Below are 21,656 nucleotides of genomic sequence, written 5' to 3' on the forward strand. Positions count from 1 at the left end.
CTACTCCTGTGAGCACAATGGACAGAATTTGGCCAACTCTGACTAAATGTTTATTTACTATTGTTCAACTCTGGGACTTTTAACACATTACGTCTGTAATGGTCCCTGTTCAGACTACATCCTGTTTTCATACCCAGTATCCTTAGTAATTAGCCCTGTTGCTTCTCAGAAAGATTTTTAAATGAGTCATCATTTTACAAGGTCTGCAGCAGGTTAATTATTTTGGGAAGAGTATTTTTGCTTAGCAACCTAATTTCAGTTGCTGTGTGAGTTTTGCAAGAGTGCCTATGGAAGAAGACAGATGAATGAATTTCTCCAACTCTGTCATATGAAGTGAAAAAACATGAATTTAGAAAACAGTTGTAAAACTGTCTGGGTCATCTACTTTCCAGGGTGGCCCCTTCACTTCCAATTTGCATGTGTTTAAGAACTTAGAAAAAAGCCATATAGAGAGTAAGTATTTAGGGTCACACCTGGGTTCAAATCCTAGTTCTTCTATTCTCTAGGAGTAGCTGTGTGATCCAGAAAAAGATATTTAATCTCTTTAAACCTCAGTGGCCTCATCTGTAAAACTGAGAATAATAGCACCCACTAGGGTTGATGTGAATATTAATTTAATTGAGATGTTGTATGTAAAATGCTTACCACGCTGTGTAGCACTTAAGAAACAGAGCTGTTAGAATACAGAAGAGTACGAATGTCACTAAATATGATACATGAAAGTCTGTTCTTGTCTGGACTCTATCTCCTACTAAGTAGAATAAAGTGGTTTAAAGTGGATATTATTGAGGGCAGGCTTGGTTACACTATTGAGAAATTATGTTTTTCTCCTTCTTACATGTTGTTCAATTCCTTTCTAAAACATTTCTTGACTGGTTTGCTATCTCTGAGTACTTTTGCAATCCTAAGATAGAACAGGTGCTGACGGCTGACTTTGTTGTGGAGGTAAAGATAGAAGACGCTATGTGGATCACTAGGAAAGGACTAAAATTTTTGTGCACGTGTCAAAGCAAAAGCAATTAATGTGAAATTTCAGAGTCACAGAGAAAAAATACTTGCTAAGACAGAATTAACATCACAGGTCCAGCACATGAGATTTTCCATCAGCTAAAGTGATTTCATGTGGAAGAGAATAGGAAACTCAAGCTTTTGATGTGATTGGTGATATAAAACAATTAGATAATTCTAAAATATGTGTTTTTTCTGTAAAAGTAATTAATCCTGCCAATAATTAATTAAATCTATAATTAATCTTCATTAATTAATATAATTCTGTGAAAGCTAGTAATACTAAAAAAATTTTATTTAAAAATATTAATATCATTACTGCACTGAACTTGAGTCCACTCGCCTGTGGCACAGCAAAGCCAATCTACTGACACTGGGTCGTGATGAAGGAAAGTGCAGCGTTTATTGCAGGACTCAACAAGGAGAATGGGTGGCTTATGCTCAAAGGACCCAAACTCCCTGATGGCTTTCAAGGAAGGTTTTCTTAAGGCAACGTTTGGGGTGAGGATTGTAGGGTGCATGACTTTCCTCCAGTTGGTTGGTGGTGAGGTAATGGGATGATGTTTCAGGAATCTTCAACATCAACCTTCTAGTTCCAACCAGTCTGGGGTCTACCTGCTTGTGGTCAGCATGTAGTCTGGTGACCAGCATGTAATCTGGTGATCAGCATGTAGTCTGGTGACCCTCCACCTGCGGGTTGGGGGGGTGGGTCTTCGTTTCTGCAGAACAACTCAAAGATATGTTATGTATATCCCCTGAGGAGGAAAACTGGGGCTCTGCTTTATTGCTGAACTATTGTTTAAGCTATTATTACTTTTCTTGCTTGACTGCTTTTCCTTTGCTTCTTCAATCCCTCACTTTCCTAATAGGTAACTGCTTGAGTCTGCTTTTTGTAACTCAGGGAAGGCCTAGGAGACTAACACCTTTTTCTACAAACAAAAAATGGGGAACATGGATGGACTTTTGCACCCGGGAGGGCCCCACAGGATTTGCTTCATTTCAATATTAGACTGAAATTTTTAGAAACAACTAAATATAGAGTTGGTACTAGGTAAATGCCACTTTCTGTGTGTTTGCAAATATAATTAAGTGCATGTAATATATAGATAGATATGCATTTGTCCTATTTTACAGATATCCTAATGCTATAGATCCTATAAAAGATACAGGAAATCCAGGGAAAAAAAGACACAAGCACATGCTAGAGTCAAACACAAATGTTGCATATGATTAACTTTAAGACATTACCATCTTACTTCCCGTGCCTTGGGAAATATTGCCTGGAACTTCCATTAACGCATGATCTAAATTGAAGTTGTTAAATCAATATTTGATGTACCATCCCAAAGAACCTTAAGATCTAACAGAGAAAATTATTTCAGATCAAAGAAATTCACATGTGACATGGAGTCATAGGGAGTCACAATTCAATTTGGGAAGCCCATGTGTCTTAGTTATGATGTGTAACAGGTCAAGAGTTAAATTTGAAACTGTGGAGGGAGGAAAAATAATTTTCCCTTTACCCTTCTAAGATTCTTGGCTGACATAACCCTGTAATAAAAATACAGATTAGTAGGAGAAAACAAACAGAAGTTTAATAACATGTATACCTCTGGTATACATGGGAGAGACCTAGGAAAACCACGTAACTCTCTGAAATGGCCCAAGCCATCACCTTAAATACCAGCTTCAGCTAAAGACAAAAGAAAGATGTCGGGAGTTGGGGAGCCACTTATGAGAGGTTATGAGGAAACCACAGTAAACAAGGAAAGCATAGTAAATGCAGATTTAAGTCATTTCCTTCTGCATTGGTAAGAGTTTCTAGAGACTTTAGAGTCATCCTTCTCTTCCTGGTACAGCGAGGGAGACCCCCTTACAGAGATTTCCCTTATAAATGTAAATATGTCTTAAAAAAGGGTAATTCCTACCCAGGTTTCAGAGCTTCACATGTATCTGCTGTTTCTTAAAAATAATGAGCTTAAAGTAATCAATATGCTAAAGAGACATATTCGGGGTGGTGTATTGTGCTGACATTCAAAACCTTCTATTCGTCTCGTCCTTTTTTTTTGGCTTGGGATTTAAGTCAGCCCACTCTGCCACAAACAAGCTGTGAGAAAATACAGTAAGGTCTGCTCTAAAGTGCTCTGGCTTCCATTACAAAGAAACATTTATTCTTTGTTCACCAGCAAAGCACAAAAATGCTCTAAAATTTCAGGAACTAATCACTGAGTAAACCAGAAAACACGGCGCTAGTATTAAGGACCACATTTTCAGTTTATAGTGTTCAAAATTAGGGTGCTATAGAAAGTTCACACACACACACAAAAGGGTCCATCTGGTTGTAAGGGTTCAGTTCAGAAAAGGAGCATGAATGTAGATTTCAAGATTTGTTAGAAGAATTGAATATTCACTATCTAAAAGGAAACATCACACTGTATTTATTTTTCTATTATAAACCTAGTGTTTTGAAAAGCTTTCCTTGGTTTCTTAACTATGGTTGGGTTCATAAAGGAAACTTACTTTCAGAAAACAAGTCTCTGTATTTTCTCTGGAATGAGTAATGAAAATCTTGCTGCTTAGCTGTACAAGGGAAGGGCTATTTATACTGTGAGTTTTAAATAAGCCCATGCACTAAGCTACTCTATTTAAGGGTTTAGGCAAATTTTGTGGTACCGCCCCCAGGATATTAGAGCTATCTTCCCTGTTGGATGCTTAGCCTTTGAGCTCAGTGTGTTTGTTTGTATCATACCTGTTAGTCAAGTTCTTTTGCTCAGAGATTGACACAGACTCTGCAAAGCGTTCAAAATGGAATGACTCAAATGTGCTCCCCATGGGACAGATTAACTGCTGTTTTGTCTTTTTTCTTTATTTTACCTCAAAATATTTAAAAAATTTTTGATTTTGAAATTGATCTGTTTTCTCCCAATTCTTTGTACTCTTGCTCTTTTTACTGTAAATGACTGACATTAAAAAAAAAACAAAAAACAAAAAAAACCACCCTGCTTTTGAAAAAGAGGCTATGGAAAAATAAAATTCCATATCACTAAAAACTAGCCCCCCTTCCCTTGGCTATTCCCTTTTTCTCTCTCCACTTCAAGCCCCGCCAACCCTCACTCTATGTGGATTTTTCTGCACATTGTGACTTCCAACTTATTCCTGGCAGGGTTTGAGGTTTGCATTTTCTGATAAACAATTTAGAATCATTAAGAAAAATAACCTTTTTATTTTACAAAAGCTTCAGATTCACAGAATTATTGCAAAGATAATACTGGGGGTTCCCATACACCCCACCCCCGTTTCCTCTATAATTAACACCTTACGTTAGTGTGGTACATTTGTTATAATTAATAAACCAATACTGACACATTATTATTGACTAAAGTCCATGTTTTATTCATAGTTCCTCAATTTTTCCCTAATGTCTTTCTTCTGTTTCAGGATCCCATCCAGGATGCCACATTATGTTTAGTTCTCATGTGTTCTTAGCCTTCTCTTGGCTGTGACAGTTATTCAAATTTTCCTTGTTTCTGATGACCTTGATAGTTTTAAAAATTACTGGTCAGGCATTCTGTAGAGTGTCTCTCAGTTGGAATCAGCTTGATGTTTCTCTCATTATTAGACTTGGGTCATGTTTTGGAGAAGGAAGATCACAGAGGTAAAGTGCCATTCTTATCACATTCTATCAAAGATACTTGATAGAATCAGCAGTGCTATCAGCGTGACTTAGCCTTGCTGATGTTGACCTTGATTACTTGGCTTGAGATGTTTGTGAGGTTAGAATCACATTTTCATTTTTTCCTGAAGATGGTCAAAGTATTTTCCTGAAGTTTTTAACGACACGTTCATTAAAGCTATAAGGAAACTAACTTGGGACTGATCTTTTGGTTTTTCTTTCTTGGTGATGTTGTAAAGCTGCTATTCGTTTCTAAGTAGTTAGACAAAAATAATTTCAGTGGTGGTAAAAACAGCTTATCTTTTTTCATGTGTTGTAGGTGGGAATGAGATCCCGAAACCAGGGCGGTGAAAGTTCATCCAACGGGCATGTCTCCTGCCCCAAGTCCTCCATCATCAGCAATGCTGATGATAAAAGTCTCTCGGAAGATACAAAAAAGAAGAACAAATCAAATAGAAAGGAGGAAGATGTCACGGCCTCAGGAACTGTCAAACGACACCTAAAACCATCTGGAGAAAGTGAACGAAAGAATAAGAAATCCTTGGAGTTATCCAAAGAAGACCTCATCCAGCTACTGAGCATAATGGAAGGGGAGCTGCAGGTAGAGTCCAGTTTTTTCAGTTATTGTGTCTCTAGTCTGAAGGTATAAAATAAGAGATTATGAGCCTGTCTACCTCACTGGACTGTGAACTTCATGGGGAAAAGGACTAATTTCCTTATTCATTCCTGTATCCCTAGTGCCTGGCACAAGTTTGCACTGAATACGTTTTTGTCGCACGAACGAATAAATGAATAGATGCTGATTCTAGCATCAAGCTTCTCTAGGAGCAGAAAATTTCTTCATGACATAATTTTGATAATAATTTAACACTTAGTAGTAGGTAATCAATGAGAATATCTAATTTAGCCCTTGACTGTGGTTGAAAACTGTGAAAAAGTCATGATTATTAGAAGGCAGAGTTAAGATCAATTGCTACTTTTGCTTTTTTCCAGAAGGTAGAGTAAAAGAGAGAGAAGGAGGTAGAGGGAAAGACAGAGAGAGAGAAAGAGAAGGAAACTTTGTTTAAACCAGTCTTACTCTTTTCTCTGTTTTTTGTGACTTTCAGCTTTAATATTTTACAAGGTCATAGGAGTTGAGATGCACTCAAATCAGCAGAGTGTTGTATTGTGAAAACTTGGTACTTTCACAAAGCATTTTCAAGTCTATTATCTCATTCGATCTCAATAATAATGTGGGTATCATTATCTATAATTTATAATGAGGAGACAGGCCTAGAAGGGTTAATGGGTTGTCCAGATCTCATCTTAGGCCTCCTGATTCTTGGTCCAGGGCACTTTCCACTGTCCATCCCCACCAACCTTCTGTGGCTACCAGGTCCCCCACTAAGAGAATGTTTTTAAGGATCCAAGAGGGAGCTGGGATTCTTCTGAGTTTCTGAGCCTTGGACAATTATATTTCTCTAAGTGGGGAAACAATAACTTTTTTTTTTTTTTTGAGGAGAGGATGATTTAAGAGTGAGGTTGCTGTTTTCCTTTTTGTTTTTGTTAGGTTCTTAACTTGCATAAGCCTCTAGGGGAATACTAAAAATTGAATGAGATGAAGCCTTTGTTTGGTGCTGTTAGCATCAGACATATTACTTACAACCTACCCTAAACTAGGGGGATCTGATCTGTTCCTGTTCTAACATTTGAGTGCCTACAGATAAGGAAACCCCTGGGGTAAAGAGAAATAGAAAACATGCAAAACTCAAATGAAAAACAAACAAGTGCGATTGAGCTTACCATTTATAGGCTGAGAAAAATCACCTTTGCATTTCACAGCAAAAGATGAAAGTTTCCAGAGCACCACCATTACTAAAAATAGCTTCACCACTGCCAGAAATGTGGTTATTGTTCTATTAACATTTATTGTTTAAGGAGGCAGAGTATATTAGTCCGATTTTTTAAGCTGCTCCCAGCCTACAGCTATTGACCTGAGTGGAAGGTCCAACAGTGACCTGAGAAATCTTCACAAAGCACTGTCATCAGCTTATTTCCTCCAGGCATCGTGGCTTGTGTGAAGCCTGTGGCTCTTCTAGACTCTAATTTCTGTAGAAGGATGTTATATCATGGTAGATTGTGGACCGTATTTAAGATTCACATGGCTTTTATGTTCATGGTGTTTCCAGATATGGTTCCAGAGCCTAGGCATGCAAAATACAAGCCCATACACCCGGGACATTAAAGAAATTAAGTAGAAGGCGCCAAAGAAATGCATTTTGCTCTCCCTTAATCTTTGTGAATGCAGGATACCTTACCTTCCAAAATAGATGTATTCCTGAGCAGCCATACATAAGCAAAGAGTGTAAGATATTTGTAGGGGAGGCAGTGGAGAAATGAAGGACCTGATATTATAAGGAATTTCATGGTGAATTCATTTGCAAAGCAAATAATCCATCCCCCCATATATGTATATGCACACACATACTTATTAAGTATCTGTACTTGTAAATGCGGATTTTGCAATACTAGATTTGTTAAAAACGAGAGTGTTCCTATATTTAGAGGAATATTTGTATTTCTCATATTTACATTTCATCGTCACAGGAGGGTGTGTGTGTGTTTTAGCTAAGAGTGAAAATGTGACAGCTATGGGCCAGGTTTGCCACAACAGAGACAAGAAAAAAAAAAGTCTATTTAAAGATCTGGCACTGAGAAGAGGGACAGAGAGTTTAGGTACCCTCGGCTCAGGCCTATATGCTCTTCAGCTTGACATTTATGAGCATTTAGTGAGTTGTCTCCCAGACCTCAAAGGCCACCTATCACCCTCCCTTTATGGAGCAGCTGTGTTATGACTCAAATACCCTTCCTCTGCATGTGCTGTTCCGAGGCTCTATAAAGTATCAGGGCTGACAAGCAGCTTTGAGGTGTCTGTCCACCTCCTTTATATTTCAAGTGTGAAACTGACACTCAGACAAGTTCTGTGACTTGCCCAAGGTCGCACAGCCATTTAGTTAACGTTTGCTCCAGATCCAGGTTCTCTGTCTCTCAGTTGTGTCCCTTCCTTTATAACGTTTCCACTCGGGGGATGTGCAGGGTGGGCTCTAGGACCTTTATATTTATTCTTCGTCTTCAGGATTTCTTTGAAGTAGACTGACTCTGTGAACTCCAGGGCCAAAGCCATTTTGTGAAATGATGAGAATTTTTTAGGTAAGAGAAAGTGAGGAAGGTTTCTTTCACATCAAGGAAGTGGGCCATGACGTGAGCCTTGCATTTTGGTGTGATCTGGATCTTGAGAAAACTGGGGAGGCGGGGAGGAGTGTCACATGGCCACGGGCTGGGCACCACGCAACCCTGGGGCTTCATATTCCCTGATCTATGAGGGTCAGCCTTGTGGGGGACTGGAACCACTGGTCGAAATCAGGAGGGTGACACACAGAGAAAAAGGCTTATAATATTGGGGAGATGAGACCGAAATCAAGTCTGCCTGTAGGAGATGTACCCTGGAAGTGACGTGGGGGGAAACTAGGAGATGGAGGTTCACTCAGCCTCTTCATGCCAGTTTTCTTTTTCTTAGGCTTCTTTTTGATCTCACTCATTCTCTTCATCTCCATAGCCAGGGTTTTGGACATGATAGACAATTCTCTGTGTTTTCTGGTACCAGTACTCTGCCGTCTTTGGACTCTGTTGTGTGATCTATGGGAATTTGTTGAACCAACATTGTAGACAGAATGACCTTTGACCTTTATTGTTAGCACTGGCTTTTTGCAAAATTTGCAAATTGGCTGGTTTTTTGTTTGTTTTGTCTTGTTTTGTTTTTGCCAGTGAGGTGTCCAGTGAACTCTTGACGTTCACCTTCAAGACATGCATTAGAAATAGAGTTGCTCCTCCCAGGGATTTTTGCATTTTAAGGAGTCTTGTCTGGAACTGGTCATGTCATGCCCTTGGTCTTGGAGAGACATCTTCCAGACTTTTCAAGCCACACCTTAGCAGATGCCAGCTCATCATTTCAGCACAATTACTGGCCGGCATTGCCTGCATAGAAGCAGCTGGGATGGTTTCGATGATTACACTTCTGTTCTTCACTGCTTCCAGTAACAAGTACTTTCTAATAAATTGGAACATTTTTACTCTCTGGGTGAAAAACTGCTTACATATTTCTTAGACTAAGCTGAAAATAATGAAATAGTACACCCAGACCATCACTTGGGCATCGTGATTAATTTCCCCTTGTATTTGTCCAAAAATAGTGCTTTCAAGAAGACAGTCAATTTGGCTGAATTAAAAACAACAATAGTTCAAAGGAAATGGTACTTACATCAAAAAACCATAATACAGAATACTTGGCAAAAGGATATTCTTGTAGAATAATTCAAAAACAGGATACTAATTGATTCTTTTTCTTGATGAAAAAAATATCTAGCTCTTTTATATAGTAAATTCCCTTGATACAGCCACTCAAATACGTATTAGAAAAACCAACCTCAAATTGACTTTCATCATATTTTCCTTTGTCCTTATAGTTAGTTCTCTTCTACCTGTGCATAAGGAGGCTCAGAGAAAACAGGATAATGTAACTGTACAGCGCGCTACCATTCCACTGGGCTTTGGTGTTCGCCAGGCTGAGTCAGAGGCAGAGTCACTACACAGTGAGAAATCTTCCTTCATCTGGGTGACTGGCAGAAGGAGTTGTTGTATTCCAAAGACAATTTATGAAACAGATGATATTGTTACTGAAAGCTCAGCTTCTCTGTACACCAGTGCCGAACCGAATCTCGGAGACAGAGTTCTGGCTGAAGGAGAAAAGGAGAGCTTTATTACTTTGCCAGGCAAAGGGGGACACAGCAGTCTCCTTTCTCCAAAACCCATGAGGGGCTGTGTCCCAATCCAAGAGGATTTGATAAGGAGTTTTACAACAGTACTTCCCAAGGATGGAGTTGCTGGCAAGATGAGGGTGTGTGCAGGGTCTCAGGTGGTCAGCCTCCTAATCTTTTATTTATTTATTTATGGCTGCATTGGGTCTTGCTGCATGCTGGCTTTCTTTAGTTGTGGCGAGCGGGGCTACTCTTCGTTGCAGTGCACGGGCTTCTTACTGCAGTGGCTTCTCTTGTTGTGGAGTACGGGCTCTAGAGCACAAGCTCAGTAGTTGTGGTGCACGGGCTTAGTTGCTCTACGGCCAGTGGGATCTTCCCAGACCAGGGCTCGAACCCATGTCCCCTGAATTGGCAGGCGGATTCTTAACCACTGCGCCACCAGGGAAGTCCCCGTTCTCCTAATCTTGATGAGCTTCTCTTGTCCCTTTAATCTTGCCTTAGGTGGTTTCATGGCTGCTCCTCCCTTGATTAGCAACTGCTTGAATCTGCCCTTTGGAGCTCAGGGAAGGTCACGGAGGCTGGAGTGTTGCCTACAAGAAACGGGGAACAAAAAAGGCCTCCATGCCTGGGAGCCCCACAAGGCCCCGCTCTGTTTCCATACGCCTGTGGATTGTTAGAAGTTTCCTCTGTTCTCTCCTTTTGGGGCTCCTAGCCATTTTCTTTAGTATTGTTCACTGGTTTGTTTGTTTTTTTCTTTTTTAACCTCACTACTACCTACTATAGGTGAGTCCCCTGTCCACTCTGTTTTCTCACCGAGAGAGTCTATTCACTCTTAAGGCATTAATTAATTAATTAATTCAAAACGGATTGATTTTCCGATATTTAAGAAACTGGAGGTCTGAAAAATGCAAAGGTGAGTACTAATAATGCTCAAAGCTAAAATCCGATGAGCTCCAAGTATGTGTCAAGCATGGTTTTCGGCACCGGCTATTACAGCAGTCGTGAAGAAAGAGCTCCCAACCTGTAGGACAGATGAGAATGTACAGGAATGAATATTGGGTAGGGTAACTGCAATGCAAACTATGGGAGTACAAAGGTGGGAAAGATTGTGAACATCTCAGGAGATAAGTGGAGGAAAGTTTCACTGAAGAATTGGACCTTGAAGGATTGGTAGGTCTTGGACAGGCAGAGAGGAGCATAGGGACCACCCTGAGCAGAATCAAACACTGAGTGGGTGGAAAAGTATGGGTCGTGTTCATCCGTGAACAGTCTGCCTTCTGTGGAGAAGTATTTGGTGGAGGGAAAACTGCACCTGCATTTGGAGACCACAGATAAGACATCTGAAAAACAACCGTCAACACGTGTGAAGAGCTGGAGGATGCAGAATCCAAGGGAGTCATGACTGTCAAGAAGGACAGAGAGGCTGCTTCAGTCCAACCAGCAGAGAGTTTCAGTTGGATGTGACTGAAGAGTGTTCGTTGGGTTTGTGGGTCCGGAGGTCGTTGGGAACATTTGCCAGGGCAGTTTCAGTGAGTGTAAGTCTACTGTCAGTGGTTGCAGAAGTGAAGGGAAGTTAAAGAACTAGAGTAATGGGCTTCCCTGGTGGCGCAGTGGTTGAGAGTCTGCCTGCCGATGCAGGGGACACGGGTTCGTGCCCCGGTCTGGGAGGATCCCACATGTCGCAGAGTGCTGAGCCTGCACGTCCGGAGCCTGTGCTCCGCAACGGGAGAGGCCACAACAGTGAGAGGCCTGCGTACCGCACAAAAAAAAAAAAAAAAAGAACTAGAGTAACATGTTCTAGTGAAAATCCAGGAATTTAGAAAATCTTTTTTTGTCTGGAAGGGTTAATCAGATTTTTTTTTTTTTTTTTTGGACACAGCCAAAGAAGCTAAATTTCCCTTTTGTTTAGCATAGCAGTAAATCATTTGTCTGGCACACAGTATGCCCTTAGTACATTTGATGACTTCCTGCTTTGAAATCACCATGCTGCTTTTCTCTATTTTGGAGCTTTAAGTGAAACATGGGAGTATTAAAAAGTAAAAGGCTAAAACAGCATAACTTGAATGCCAGGTCCTGCGGGGAAGTGTTGTAGAACCCAGATGGTTTGGTAGTTGACCTTATTAGTGTTGACTCTGAGCCTTCGTTTACTCCCTGTCTGTGTATTTCCTGTTTTCTGGGGCTGTTGGGATGACTACACTCAGCCGACAGAGATATTATTTGGAAAACCTTAGATAATGAAGGAGGAGAAAAATAGGATGGTAGCTAGAAGGAAACTCAGGTGAAGGGAGTGTTTTTAATGAGGAAAGAGACTTTACGTGTTTTTGTGTTAAAGGGTTATAGAACCAAAAATGAGCAGGGTCAAAGCTATGGGAAAGAGCAAGGGTTTTTGATGAAGCAAGGTCTTAAAGGAGGCAGGGGGAGGGAATCAAAGGTGTGGTTGTGTTGCGGGAAGGGGGACCCCTTCCAGAGCCCGAGCGTGGGCTTTTGTCTAACACCCGGAAATGAATTGTCCGAGGAGACACATGTGCTTACAAAGCAGGAGACGTTATTGGAAAGGGGAGCCTGAGCGGAGAGCAGCAGGGTCAGGGAACCCAGGAGAACTGCTCTGCCATGTGGCTCGCACTCTCGGGTTTTACGGTAATTGGGTTAGTTTCTGGGTTTTCTGTGGCCAATCATCCTGATTCAGGGTCCTTCCTGGTGGTGCACACATCACTCAGCCAAGATGGATTCCAGCGAGAAGGATTCTGGAAGGTTGGTAGGACATGTGGACTGGTGTGTCCTCTCTCCTTTTGACCTTTCCCTAATTCTTCCAGTTGGCGGTAACTTGTTAGTTCCACGTTCCTTACCAAGACTTCCTGTTGTAAGAGAACTGGTGCAAGTGGTTCCTATCTTGCCTGACCAGGGTGGGCGGTTTCATTCAGTGGTTCCCCTCACAGTCTGGGGGCCTGACCTTGGTTTTGCCCTTGAAAAGGAGGGAGAGCCTTCATCTTCTGTGACAGAGAGAAGGAGAAAGAATGGGTGGGGATAAATATACCGTTTGTAGAGGAAGGTGGGCAATTGAGGGAGATCTCCCCAAAGCCTCGGCTTTCTCAGCAAGGAAAAGACAAAGTGATATTCTGCTGAAAGTGAGGAGATGGGACCAAGCAGTGGTCTTAAGGATAAAGATGTACATGCCGTGTCGCTACCGAGGGGAATGTCAAAGGAAGGAGACTGTGGACAAATAGGAACATGAATGAGCAGAGTTGAGGACTCAGCCAGCAGAGAGACCGTGTGTGTGCAGTGGCAGCAGTCTGTCTAGAAGCCTGAGTGGACAGGGGAGATATATTTTATAGCTCTGGGTCGGGGGTTGAAGTTGTCCCAGTGGGTGCAGTGAAAGGACAGAAATGAAAGAAAGTGGAGTGTATTGGTGAGACAGCGCCCAGCAAGGAAGCGACATCCATGGGAGCGTGGGCCGGAGAGGGCTGGAGGGACCTGAAGCTGGACTTTCTGCACTTACGTTTTCTGTGTGGTGTGGTTTTAACTAATGCACGGTCTCGGGTGCGGTCCTGGGAGTGGAAGTGAAGGCAATTAGAATTAATGAGGTCAAGGAATGGTAAAGTGAAGATACTGGCTAGAGTCGTGACTGTTGACACCTCCTAGGATGATGGCAGCATTTGGAGTGGAGAGCTAGTCTGTATCATTTAGTAAGTATGAGGGCTGGGGAGCAGGAGCTCAGTAGATAATTGCTGCCAGACTGTTTCCTCTGAAATGCTTCTCTGATCATGTCATGCTGGTGCTTAGGAATTTACAAGAGGTCTCTAGACCCTGTCAGATTGAAATCTAAATTGATCAGACTGGTCCTAAAAACTATTTATTAACAGGCTCCCCACCCACTCGCCCCCACCCACCCCCCCACCACCACCCCATAGCCATTAAATCTCTTTTTTTGTTTTCCTTAACTTGACCCTGACTATCCAATCAGGCAGTCTCAAATTCTTTCCCAGCCCTGACCTAGACACTCACACGTACCATCTCAAATACTAACACCATCCCAGTGTTTTTTCCCTTAAGCTTCTTTATATGTTTCTTCCACCTTAAGACTACTTACAGGACAGAAATTGGGGATCTTTAGGAAAATTCAGGGCATGTATTTGTCCTTATTCTATCCTATACTCCCTTCATGTACTAGTCAACATTTCTTTTTTTCCTTTTTTTTTTTTTTTTTTTTTTTTTTTTTTTTTTTTGCTGTACGTGGGCCTCTCACTGTTGTGGCCTCTCCCATTGCGGAGCACAGGCTCCGGACGCCAGGCTCAACGGCCATGGCTCACGGGCCCAACCGCTCCGCGGCATGTGGGATCTTCCCAGACCGGGGCATGAACCCGTGTCCCCTGCATCGGCAGGCGGACTCTCAACCACTGCGCCACCAGGGAAGCCCTTTTCCTTTTTTATTAAAGGCTGTTTTTTATAGCAGTTTTGGGATCACAGTAAAACTGAGAGGAAGGTACAGTGATTTTCCCCTATGCCCTCTGGCCACATGCATAGCCTCCTGTTATTATCAGCGTCCCCCACCAGAGTGGGGCATTTGTTACAACTGATGCACCTACATGGACACATCATAATCACCCAAGGCCTATAGTTTACCTTAGGGTTCATTTTCGGTGTTGTATCCTCTATGGGTTTGGAAAATGTATTATGACGTGTATATACCGTTATTAGCACCTTACAGGGTATTTTCACTGCTCTTAAAATCCTCTGTGCCCCGCCTATTCATCCCTCTCCCAACCTCTCACAAATTTCTTTTAGGGACCACCAAAGGCTTACCTCCTCTGTGAAGTGTTTTCTAATTAATTACTTGCTCCCTGACACCTGTCTTTCTCCTGTCCTGAAATCCTACATTATTTTGGTATAAATATAAACCATAGTTCCCATACATACACATTCCCCAGGTGTTTTATGTACTTACTTATATTTGCTGCCTGAAACAACTTGAGAGAAGGGGTTGTGTCTTCTGCTTCTTTTGTGTGCCTCAGTGTACCTAGAAGAGGGCTGGACACATCATTGTTTGTCTACTGGTAACTGATGATTAATCTCAGAAGGTCCTAATATTTGTACACCCTATGAGACAGTCATAAAATCCATTTTTTAATGTCTGCAAAAGGCTTTGAACTATACAGAGAAAGTGTAAGGTCATAGTATACACAATGTTATTGATTTAACAGTAATGGTCCCAAATGTTTACAGTGATGTTCCGACTACCATACTAAGATTTTACTTTTCTGTCATCTTTAACGAGAGATGTCATGACTCCACTGGGAATGGTAATAATCTGTTCAGATGGAATTACCTAGAGCAACCAAGCATGATAGGTTTATCCTACAGGAGTTCCATTTATCACTTTTTTCCTTAGGGATGGGTTTTCTTTTCCTTAGTGAGTTCCATTTGTCACACGGTAAGGCTTCCCATGGAATCTCTGTGCTTCTGAAGAATGAGGCTTTTAGTTACTCTGCATGACTTTTTAAATTGGTGACTCACCTGCACTTACTATGCTCCATCTTTAGAATCTTGGGCTGAGGTCACTCTGAGCGAGGCTGCCCAGTGAAACCTCATACCACCAAAATGGTCAGCATGCTGAGAATGGTAGGTCTTTGCTAAGTTTAGGAAGCAGCGAAGAGACAGGCTACTTTCTGATTAAAATCAAGACCGGATCTGATTCTTTGTTGAATATGATGCCTCAGAATCTCATGTATCCAGTAGGATTGTCAGTATTTTGGCAAAGAGTTTTGGTGTCTGATTTTCATTGTTAGGCAGAATACGTTTAGTGCTCCCAATAGAATCAGAAAGCTGGCTTCTCTGCACTGAGAACACGGTACCCATTGGCACTGTAGGGGAGAAGCTTGATTTTACTGAGAAATGTAAAAAAATTAATAAAGAAAATGTCCCACAAAATAAATCTTTTTATTATTTTATGAACCTTTGGACGTGGGGAAATACTATACAGGGGTAGTATGTGAAAGATGCAGAGTCCTCCCATAAATGACTGTAGCCTGTATTTTTTTCGGTGAAAATGGTCTCGTTCACTTTTAGTAAAACAAACCACATCTAAATATCCAACTTATCTATGTAAATATTTCTCAATTATTTGCGCATGTTCGCTTATTACATGGAGCTGTTTTTAAATGAAATTAGAGTTTGTACAGATAACTGTTATGAGAAATGTGTGTTAAATGGAGTAAGATTGGGGGCGTAATAGATTTGTGATTCCGGGAGAGATGTCAGTTAGAATACTGACAGGTCAGACGCTCAGGGGAGAGGTAAGATCCAGACCTGTGGTGTCCAAAAGAACTTTCTATGAAGAAGAAAATGTTTTAGATCTGTGCCGTCCTATATGGCAGCCACTAGCCACATGTGGCTTGTGAGCATTTAAAATATGGCTCCTATGGCTGAGGAACTAAATTTTAAACTTTATTTAAACTTTATAGCCACATGTGGCTAGTGGCTACAACACAGATATAGAGAAACAAACAGGGCACTCATCTGAAGAGACAGTAGTTGAAGCCAAGGGATAGAGAATAAAAGGAAAAAGTCAAGTCCAAAAACAGACCCTTAGAGAACAACTATGGTTAAGAGGAGGAAGAGAAAAGAACTGGTCAAAAAGGAAGAGAGGACATGATTAAAGAGGAAGGAAGACAGACCAGAACCACGATGTGTCGTGGGTTCCAGGGAGGAGAGAATTTCAGGAAGAAGACATTTAGAGTTCTCAGAGCTGCTGCAAAGTCAGAGGATGGAAACCCAGAGCAGCCGTTTATTGAGCTAGCATTTGAAAGGTGCAGTTTCAAAGGAATGGTGAGTGTTGGTATCAGATTGCTGGTGCCCGGAAGTGCTCGGGCCAGCTTTCCTCTTGTTTGTGGATAGAGAGAGTTGGCAGGGCTGGATATGAGGGAATAGTAGGGGTGGGGGAAGGCTTTTTATTTGTTTTTGACCTTTTTTGGAAGGGAACACCTGAACAGGTTTTTAGGTGTTAGATACAGACGTCTTCCCGAAAAACTCCCTCCCGTCCCCTTGCTCCCTTATCCCTCACGGATACTTCGCTCTCTCTTACGTAGGCGACTGAGGTCTTCCCAACTTCTCTCCATCCCCCGAATCTCCATTCTGTGCCTCCCCTTTCTCCCCGTCCCCTTCGCTCAGAGAGACGTTTCCCTTTCCATCAAGGTTACTTGATAAACCTTGTTGACTTGATCGTACCTTCTTCCCAGACTACGTCACCCACCTCTTTACCCTCCCCCGCCATCCCATATCTCCCTCTCTCCTCTCCCCGGTCTTTATCCCCAGCTTGTTGGGGGCATGGAAACTTTCCACAGAAGGGGAGCTAGATTGATCAAAGCTCCTGGGGTTCTGTAGACATGGAATTCTGGTCTGTCAGCAAGGTCTCCATCGCCCAGGGGTCTGGACATGGACTATTTAGGTCACTTATTTTCTAATCTTCTCCTGACTATATGCCTCCTCACCCTCTCTCCTTCCACCCCACGCCACTCTAGGTAAATTCATCTCCATCAGTTTCTATCTTGTTTGACTGTTTGTAACAAAACTTCTACTTGTCCATGGTTTTCTTCTTAAGAACAATTTTAAATTACAGATTCCTAGAGGACAGACTCTGTGAAGCACTTGATAAATGCTTTTTGAAAATTACTTTGTAGTTCCAATTGGTAAGTATAAAGGCTTTTTTTTTTTTTTAACAAAAAGTGGATTACCATTTTAATTTTTTTCTAAAGTAATGCATGTTAAATCCAGAGACTGGCTTTGGCAGAACCTTCAGCACAGTGACCAAGAGTGAGGCTGTGCCAAGGAAACATCAGGTGGTGGTGAACATTCTGGTTTCTACCTTTCATGGCGTGGGGTTGGCCAAAAAGTTTGTTCGGGTTTTTCATACACTCGTATGGGAAAACCCGAACGAACTTTTTGGCCAACCCTATACCTTACCCCTGCATCCCTTTATGCATTTTCTTGTTGGATATATTAGGCCAATATTAGTTGCAGAACCATCTGTCACCCAGGGACCAGATGGTAACCTGCCCTGAAAACACTGTCATCATAAGCTCCTTCTTGCTGGGTGAAGGGAAGTCTGGAATTTTCTTCAACATGCTCCAGGCTTTCCTCCCCAAAAAAGTATATGAGGAGATGAAGAGTGGTTCATTATACTAGTTTGTTCACTTGGGTGTATGTTTAAAACTTTTTCATACTACAAAGTTAGAAAAACAAATAAATGACAATGAAATGGCAGAAGATAATAATGTCTGTATCGCCCATTTGTCCTTCCTGTGCTACCTACTATATGCCAGGAACTTCACATTTGATTTAATAATCACACTAGCCCGAAAAAGTTAGATGAGGAATAAATAGAGGCTTAGATGGGCTAAGTAAACTCACCCAAGGATGACCTAGTAAGGTGTACCATGCCTTTCTGACCTTAAAGCCAGTGCTATTGTATGCCAGAAAAATAATATGCCACTGCTGTTTTTGTAGTCCAAACGGAAGAGCAAACTCACTGGAAAGAGAACTCTGTTCCACAGATAAGGGTCAGAGGATTTATTATTTGCCAACAGAACTTTTTCCATACAAAACAACAAATTTTAAAGTTTACAACTTGGAATAATTTTTTGGGTCTCTAAATCACAACTTGAATGAATGTTTAGGCTCCTTTCAGTGAAACCACACTGCTTCTGGGGTGGGATTAAACCCAGCCAAAACTCAGACTGGGACTTGAATCCACTTGCACCTCAGAGTGGGACTTGAACCCATGAGCCCTGACCTAGGAAGGGACTCAAACCCACTGTCTCACCTGGTGTCAGGACTTACTTAAGCTCAGGTTCTATTGTCACAGAAAGAATTCCGTGTGAGGCAAAGTGACAGGCAAAGAGTGAGTTTATTAGCAGTGGACGCTGTGAGAGGTACAAGCAGGCTGACAAGGGAGCACAGCCCCGAGAACAAAGGGCTACATTTTTATAATCCAAGGAAAAGTAGGGGAGATGTCAAGGCTTACATCATTAATTCCTCCTTTGACCCTATATGGTCTAACCAGGACTGTCATGGTGCTATTTAAATCATATGTATATTAGCAAAAGGGTGGTGACATATACTAAAATGTGGTAATTCATCTCAAGTTTCGGTGTAATGTCCACTTTCCCTTTTCACCTATATTCCTGTCTTGGCTACATGCAGAGATGCTACTCTTCAAGCACCATTAACTCCCTGATTCATGTAACAAGATTCAGACCCCATATCTATTGTCTTGTGTTTTAACTATCAGGGTTTGTGGCTTGAGTGTGTCAGGAGCCTGAATGCACCTGGTCTTCCTTCAAGGTAGTGTAGATTGTTGCTAGGTTACTGGATTCTTTTCTTGAGTGGTCGTTAGCCTACAACAGTTTCCCAAACTCTCTTAAAATTCCCTTTCTGACTGGACAGGTACATGTAAAAGTATGAAATTAGAACATTCCCTAACACCATACACAAAAATAAGCTCAAAATGGATTAAAGAACTAAATGTAAGGCCAGAAACTATCAAACTCTTAGAGGAAAACATAGGCAGAACACTCTATGACATAAATCACAGCAAGATCCCTTTTGAACCACCTCCTAGAGAAATGGAAATAAAAACAAAAATAAACAAATGGGACCTAATGAAACTTAAAAGCTTTTGCACAGCAAAGGAAACCATAAACAAGACAAAAAGACAACTCTCCGCATGGGAGAAAATATTTGCAAATGAAGCAACTGACAAAGGATTAATCTCCAAAATATACAAGCAGCTCATGCAGCTCAGTAACCAAAAAACAAACAACCCAATCCAAAAATGGGCAGAAGACCTAAATAGACATTTCTCCAAAGAAGATATACAGATGGCCAACAAACACATGAAAGAATGCTCAACATCACTAATTATTAGAGAAATGCAAATCAAAACTGCAATGAGGTATCACCTCACACCGGTCAGAATGGCCATCATCAAAAAATCTAGAAACAATAAATGCTGGAAAGGGTGTGGAGAAAAGGGAACCCTCTTGCACTGTTGGTGGGAATGTAAATTGATATAGCCACTATGGAGAACAGTATGTAGGTTCCTTAAAAAACTAAAAATAGAACTACCATATGACCCAGCAGTCCCATTACTGGGCATATACCCTGAGAAAATCATAATTCAAAAAGAGTCATGTACCACAATGTTCATTGCAGCTCTATTTACAATAGCCAGGAGATGGAAGCAACCTAAGTGTCCATCGACAGATGAATGGATAAAGAAGATGTGGCACATATATACAATGGAATATTACTCAGCCATAAAAAGAAATGAAATTGAGTTATTTGTAGTGAGGTGGATGGACCTAGAGTCTGTCATACAGAGTGAAGTAAGTCAGAAAGAGATAGACAAATACCGTATGCTAACACATATATATGGAATCTAAGAAAAAAAAAAAAAAGAGGTCATGAAGTACCTAGGGATAAGATGGGAATAAAGACACAAACCTACTAGAGCATGGACTTGAGGATATGGGGAGGGGGAAGGGTAAGCTGGGACAAAGTGAGAGAGTGGCATGGACCAAAAAATTCCCTTTCTGTCTTTAACCCCCTAGTGGGATTTCTAAACTAACTAATAATCCTACTCTATCCCTTTCATCAGGAGGCTGCTTTATCTCCTCACCTGCATCTTGCTCTTTTTTTCATGCTTCTCAGTAGAATTATAACATACTGAAAAGTAGAAATCACTTCTAATGAATCCACTCGTGACTGATGCCAATGCCACTGTCAAATTGGTGACTGGAAACATTTTTCATGAAAAGTAAAGTAAAATCTTCACTTTAGATGCATTTTTCTAGTTTATTAATTCATTTAACACATTTTTATAGTTATTAAATGTTTTTAAGAGTAAAATGTAGAACTGCATACCTAGACCACGGTGAATTTAAATTGATGGTGTCCACATTAGTGAGATGTCACTGTAGCAGCACTGCTGACAACTGCTAGCAGCTTCACATTGTTCACAAATTCCCTGGCCAGCTTTTCACGTTACTCTTTCTTATTCCCTCCTCTCTTCTGAGCCGTTCTGGTGATATCCTGAAACTCACTGGGCGAAGACTTAGTAGATATAGAACAGCGTTTTTTTTTTAGGCACTTCCTTCCTTATTGTCTTCCCTTGTTTCAGCCCCAGTGATCCTCGGGGACCTTTCCTGGTCCAGTGGTGACGGTTCAGGGGGTTTGTTCTGAACCTGAGTGATCTGTGGCATCCCAGGGTTTGCCAGATGGAGTTCCAAATGCAGACAAAGTGTGGACTATTTCTGCTTGCAAAGCTAACTGGCCCAGGTGGGATTTGAAATCTGACTTCATAAGCATCACATCAACCAGTCATAGACCAGCCTCAAAATACATGAAGGGCTCAAAGAGACTCAGGTCACACAGCTGTCAACAGAGAATTATTTTTATCCAAACCATCTGTATTTAAAAGAGAAAGCAGGGCACTGATGAGAATTGTTGAAATCATTTCACAGTGATATTAGTGCATGATCAAAAGAAAGAATATGGACTGATTCAAGAAAAGTGTTATCACCTGGGTCTTTTCGGCTCACGTGTAATCCTGTCTGTGGACACAGTTTCGTGCTTTGATGATATATATTTTTTTATTGGCAGGAAAGAACTTCTACCACCTTTCCACACAACAGGCCCTAATCCCTGGCAGTGCTTACTCCCATGTTAAACATTTCCTGATCAAGGGCCTGAAAGGAAACAAGAAACAATGTGCACACATTTTAGTAGACTCTGCTCTCCCCCTGCCTTTTAAAAATAGTAATAATGAAAGCACATTTGCAAGTCTGAGGCTCTGTGAGGGATAGCTAATTTATGGGGAAAATCAGTGATAAACCAAACATTTGTATGTCCCTAAGCAGATGTAGGAAACGGTCTAATGGGCTCAAAACCAGCACTGGGACCAATGAAACTGAGCGTCCCTTGAAGAGCGGTGCTACTGTTTTTGAGCCTTAAATGGGTCGGCCCATTTAAGGCATATTATAACCCCTGCCACCTTGGAATAGTGAAAAAAAATTAATATGCGATATATATATATATATGTGATATAAATTATATACATGTAATTTTTGAAAATTACCAAACATTTTTTTAAACCTGAAAGCAAGCAATATGTAAGATGAACTGTGTTC

General features: G+C 41.2%; 1 protein-coding gene across 2 annotated transcripts in view; it reads left to right on the forward strand.

Annotated features, from left to right (window-relative positions):
- FILIP1 (filamin A interacting protein 1) overlaps positions 1-21,656 on the forward strand; it is a gene marked incomplete at both ends in the record, with an annotated part of 223,407 nt that overhangs the window by 112,497 nt on the left and 89,254 nt on the right. For both annotated transcript variants that reach the window (XM_079716772.1, XM_079716771.1), the window contains one exon: positions 5,001-5,282. In XM_079716772.1, coding sequence (XP_079572898.1) covers positions 5,001-5,282 — 282 coding nt within the window. The remainder of the gene's footprint in view (positions 1-5,000; positions 5,283-21,656) is intronic.

The sequence above is a fragment of the Hyperoodon ampullatus genome, assembly GCF_949752795.1.
Source record: "Hyperoodon ampullatus genome assembly, chromosome: 12".
NCBI lineage: Eukaryota > Metazoa > Chordata > Mammalia > Artiodactyla > Ziphiidae > Hyperoodon > Hyperoodon ampullatus.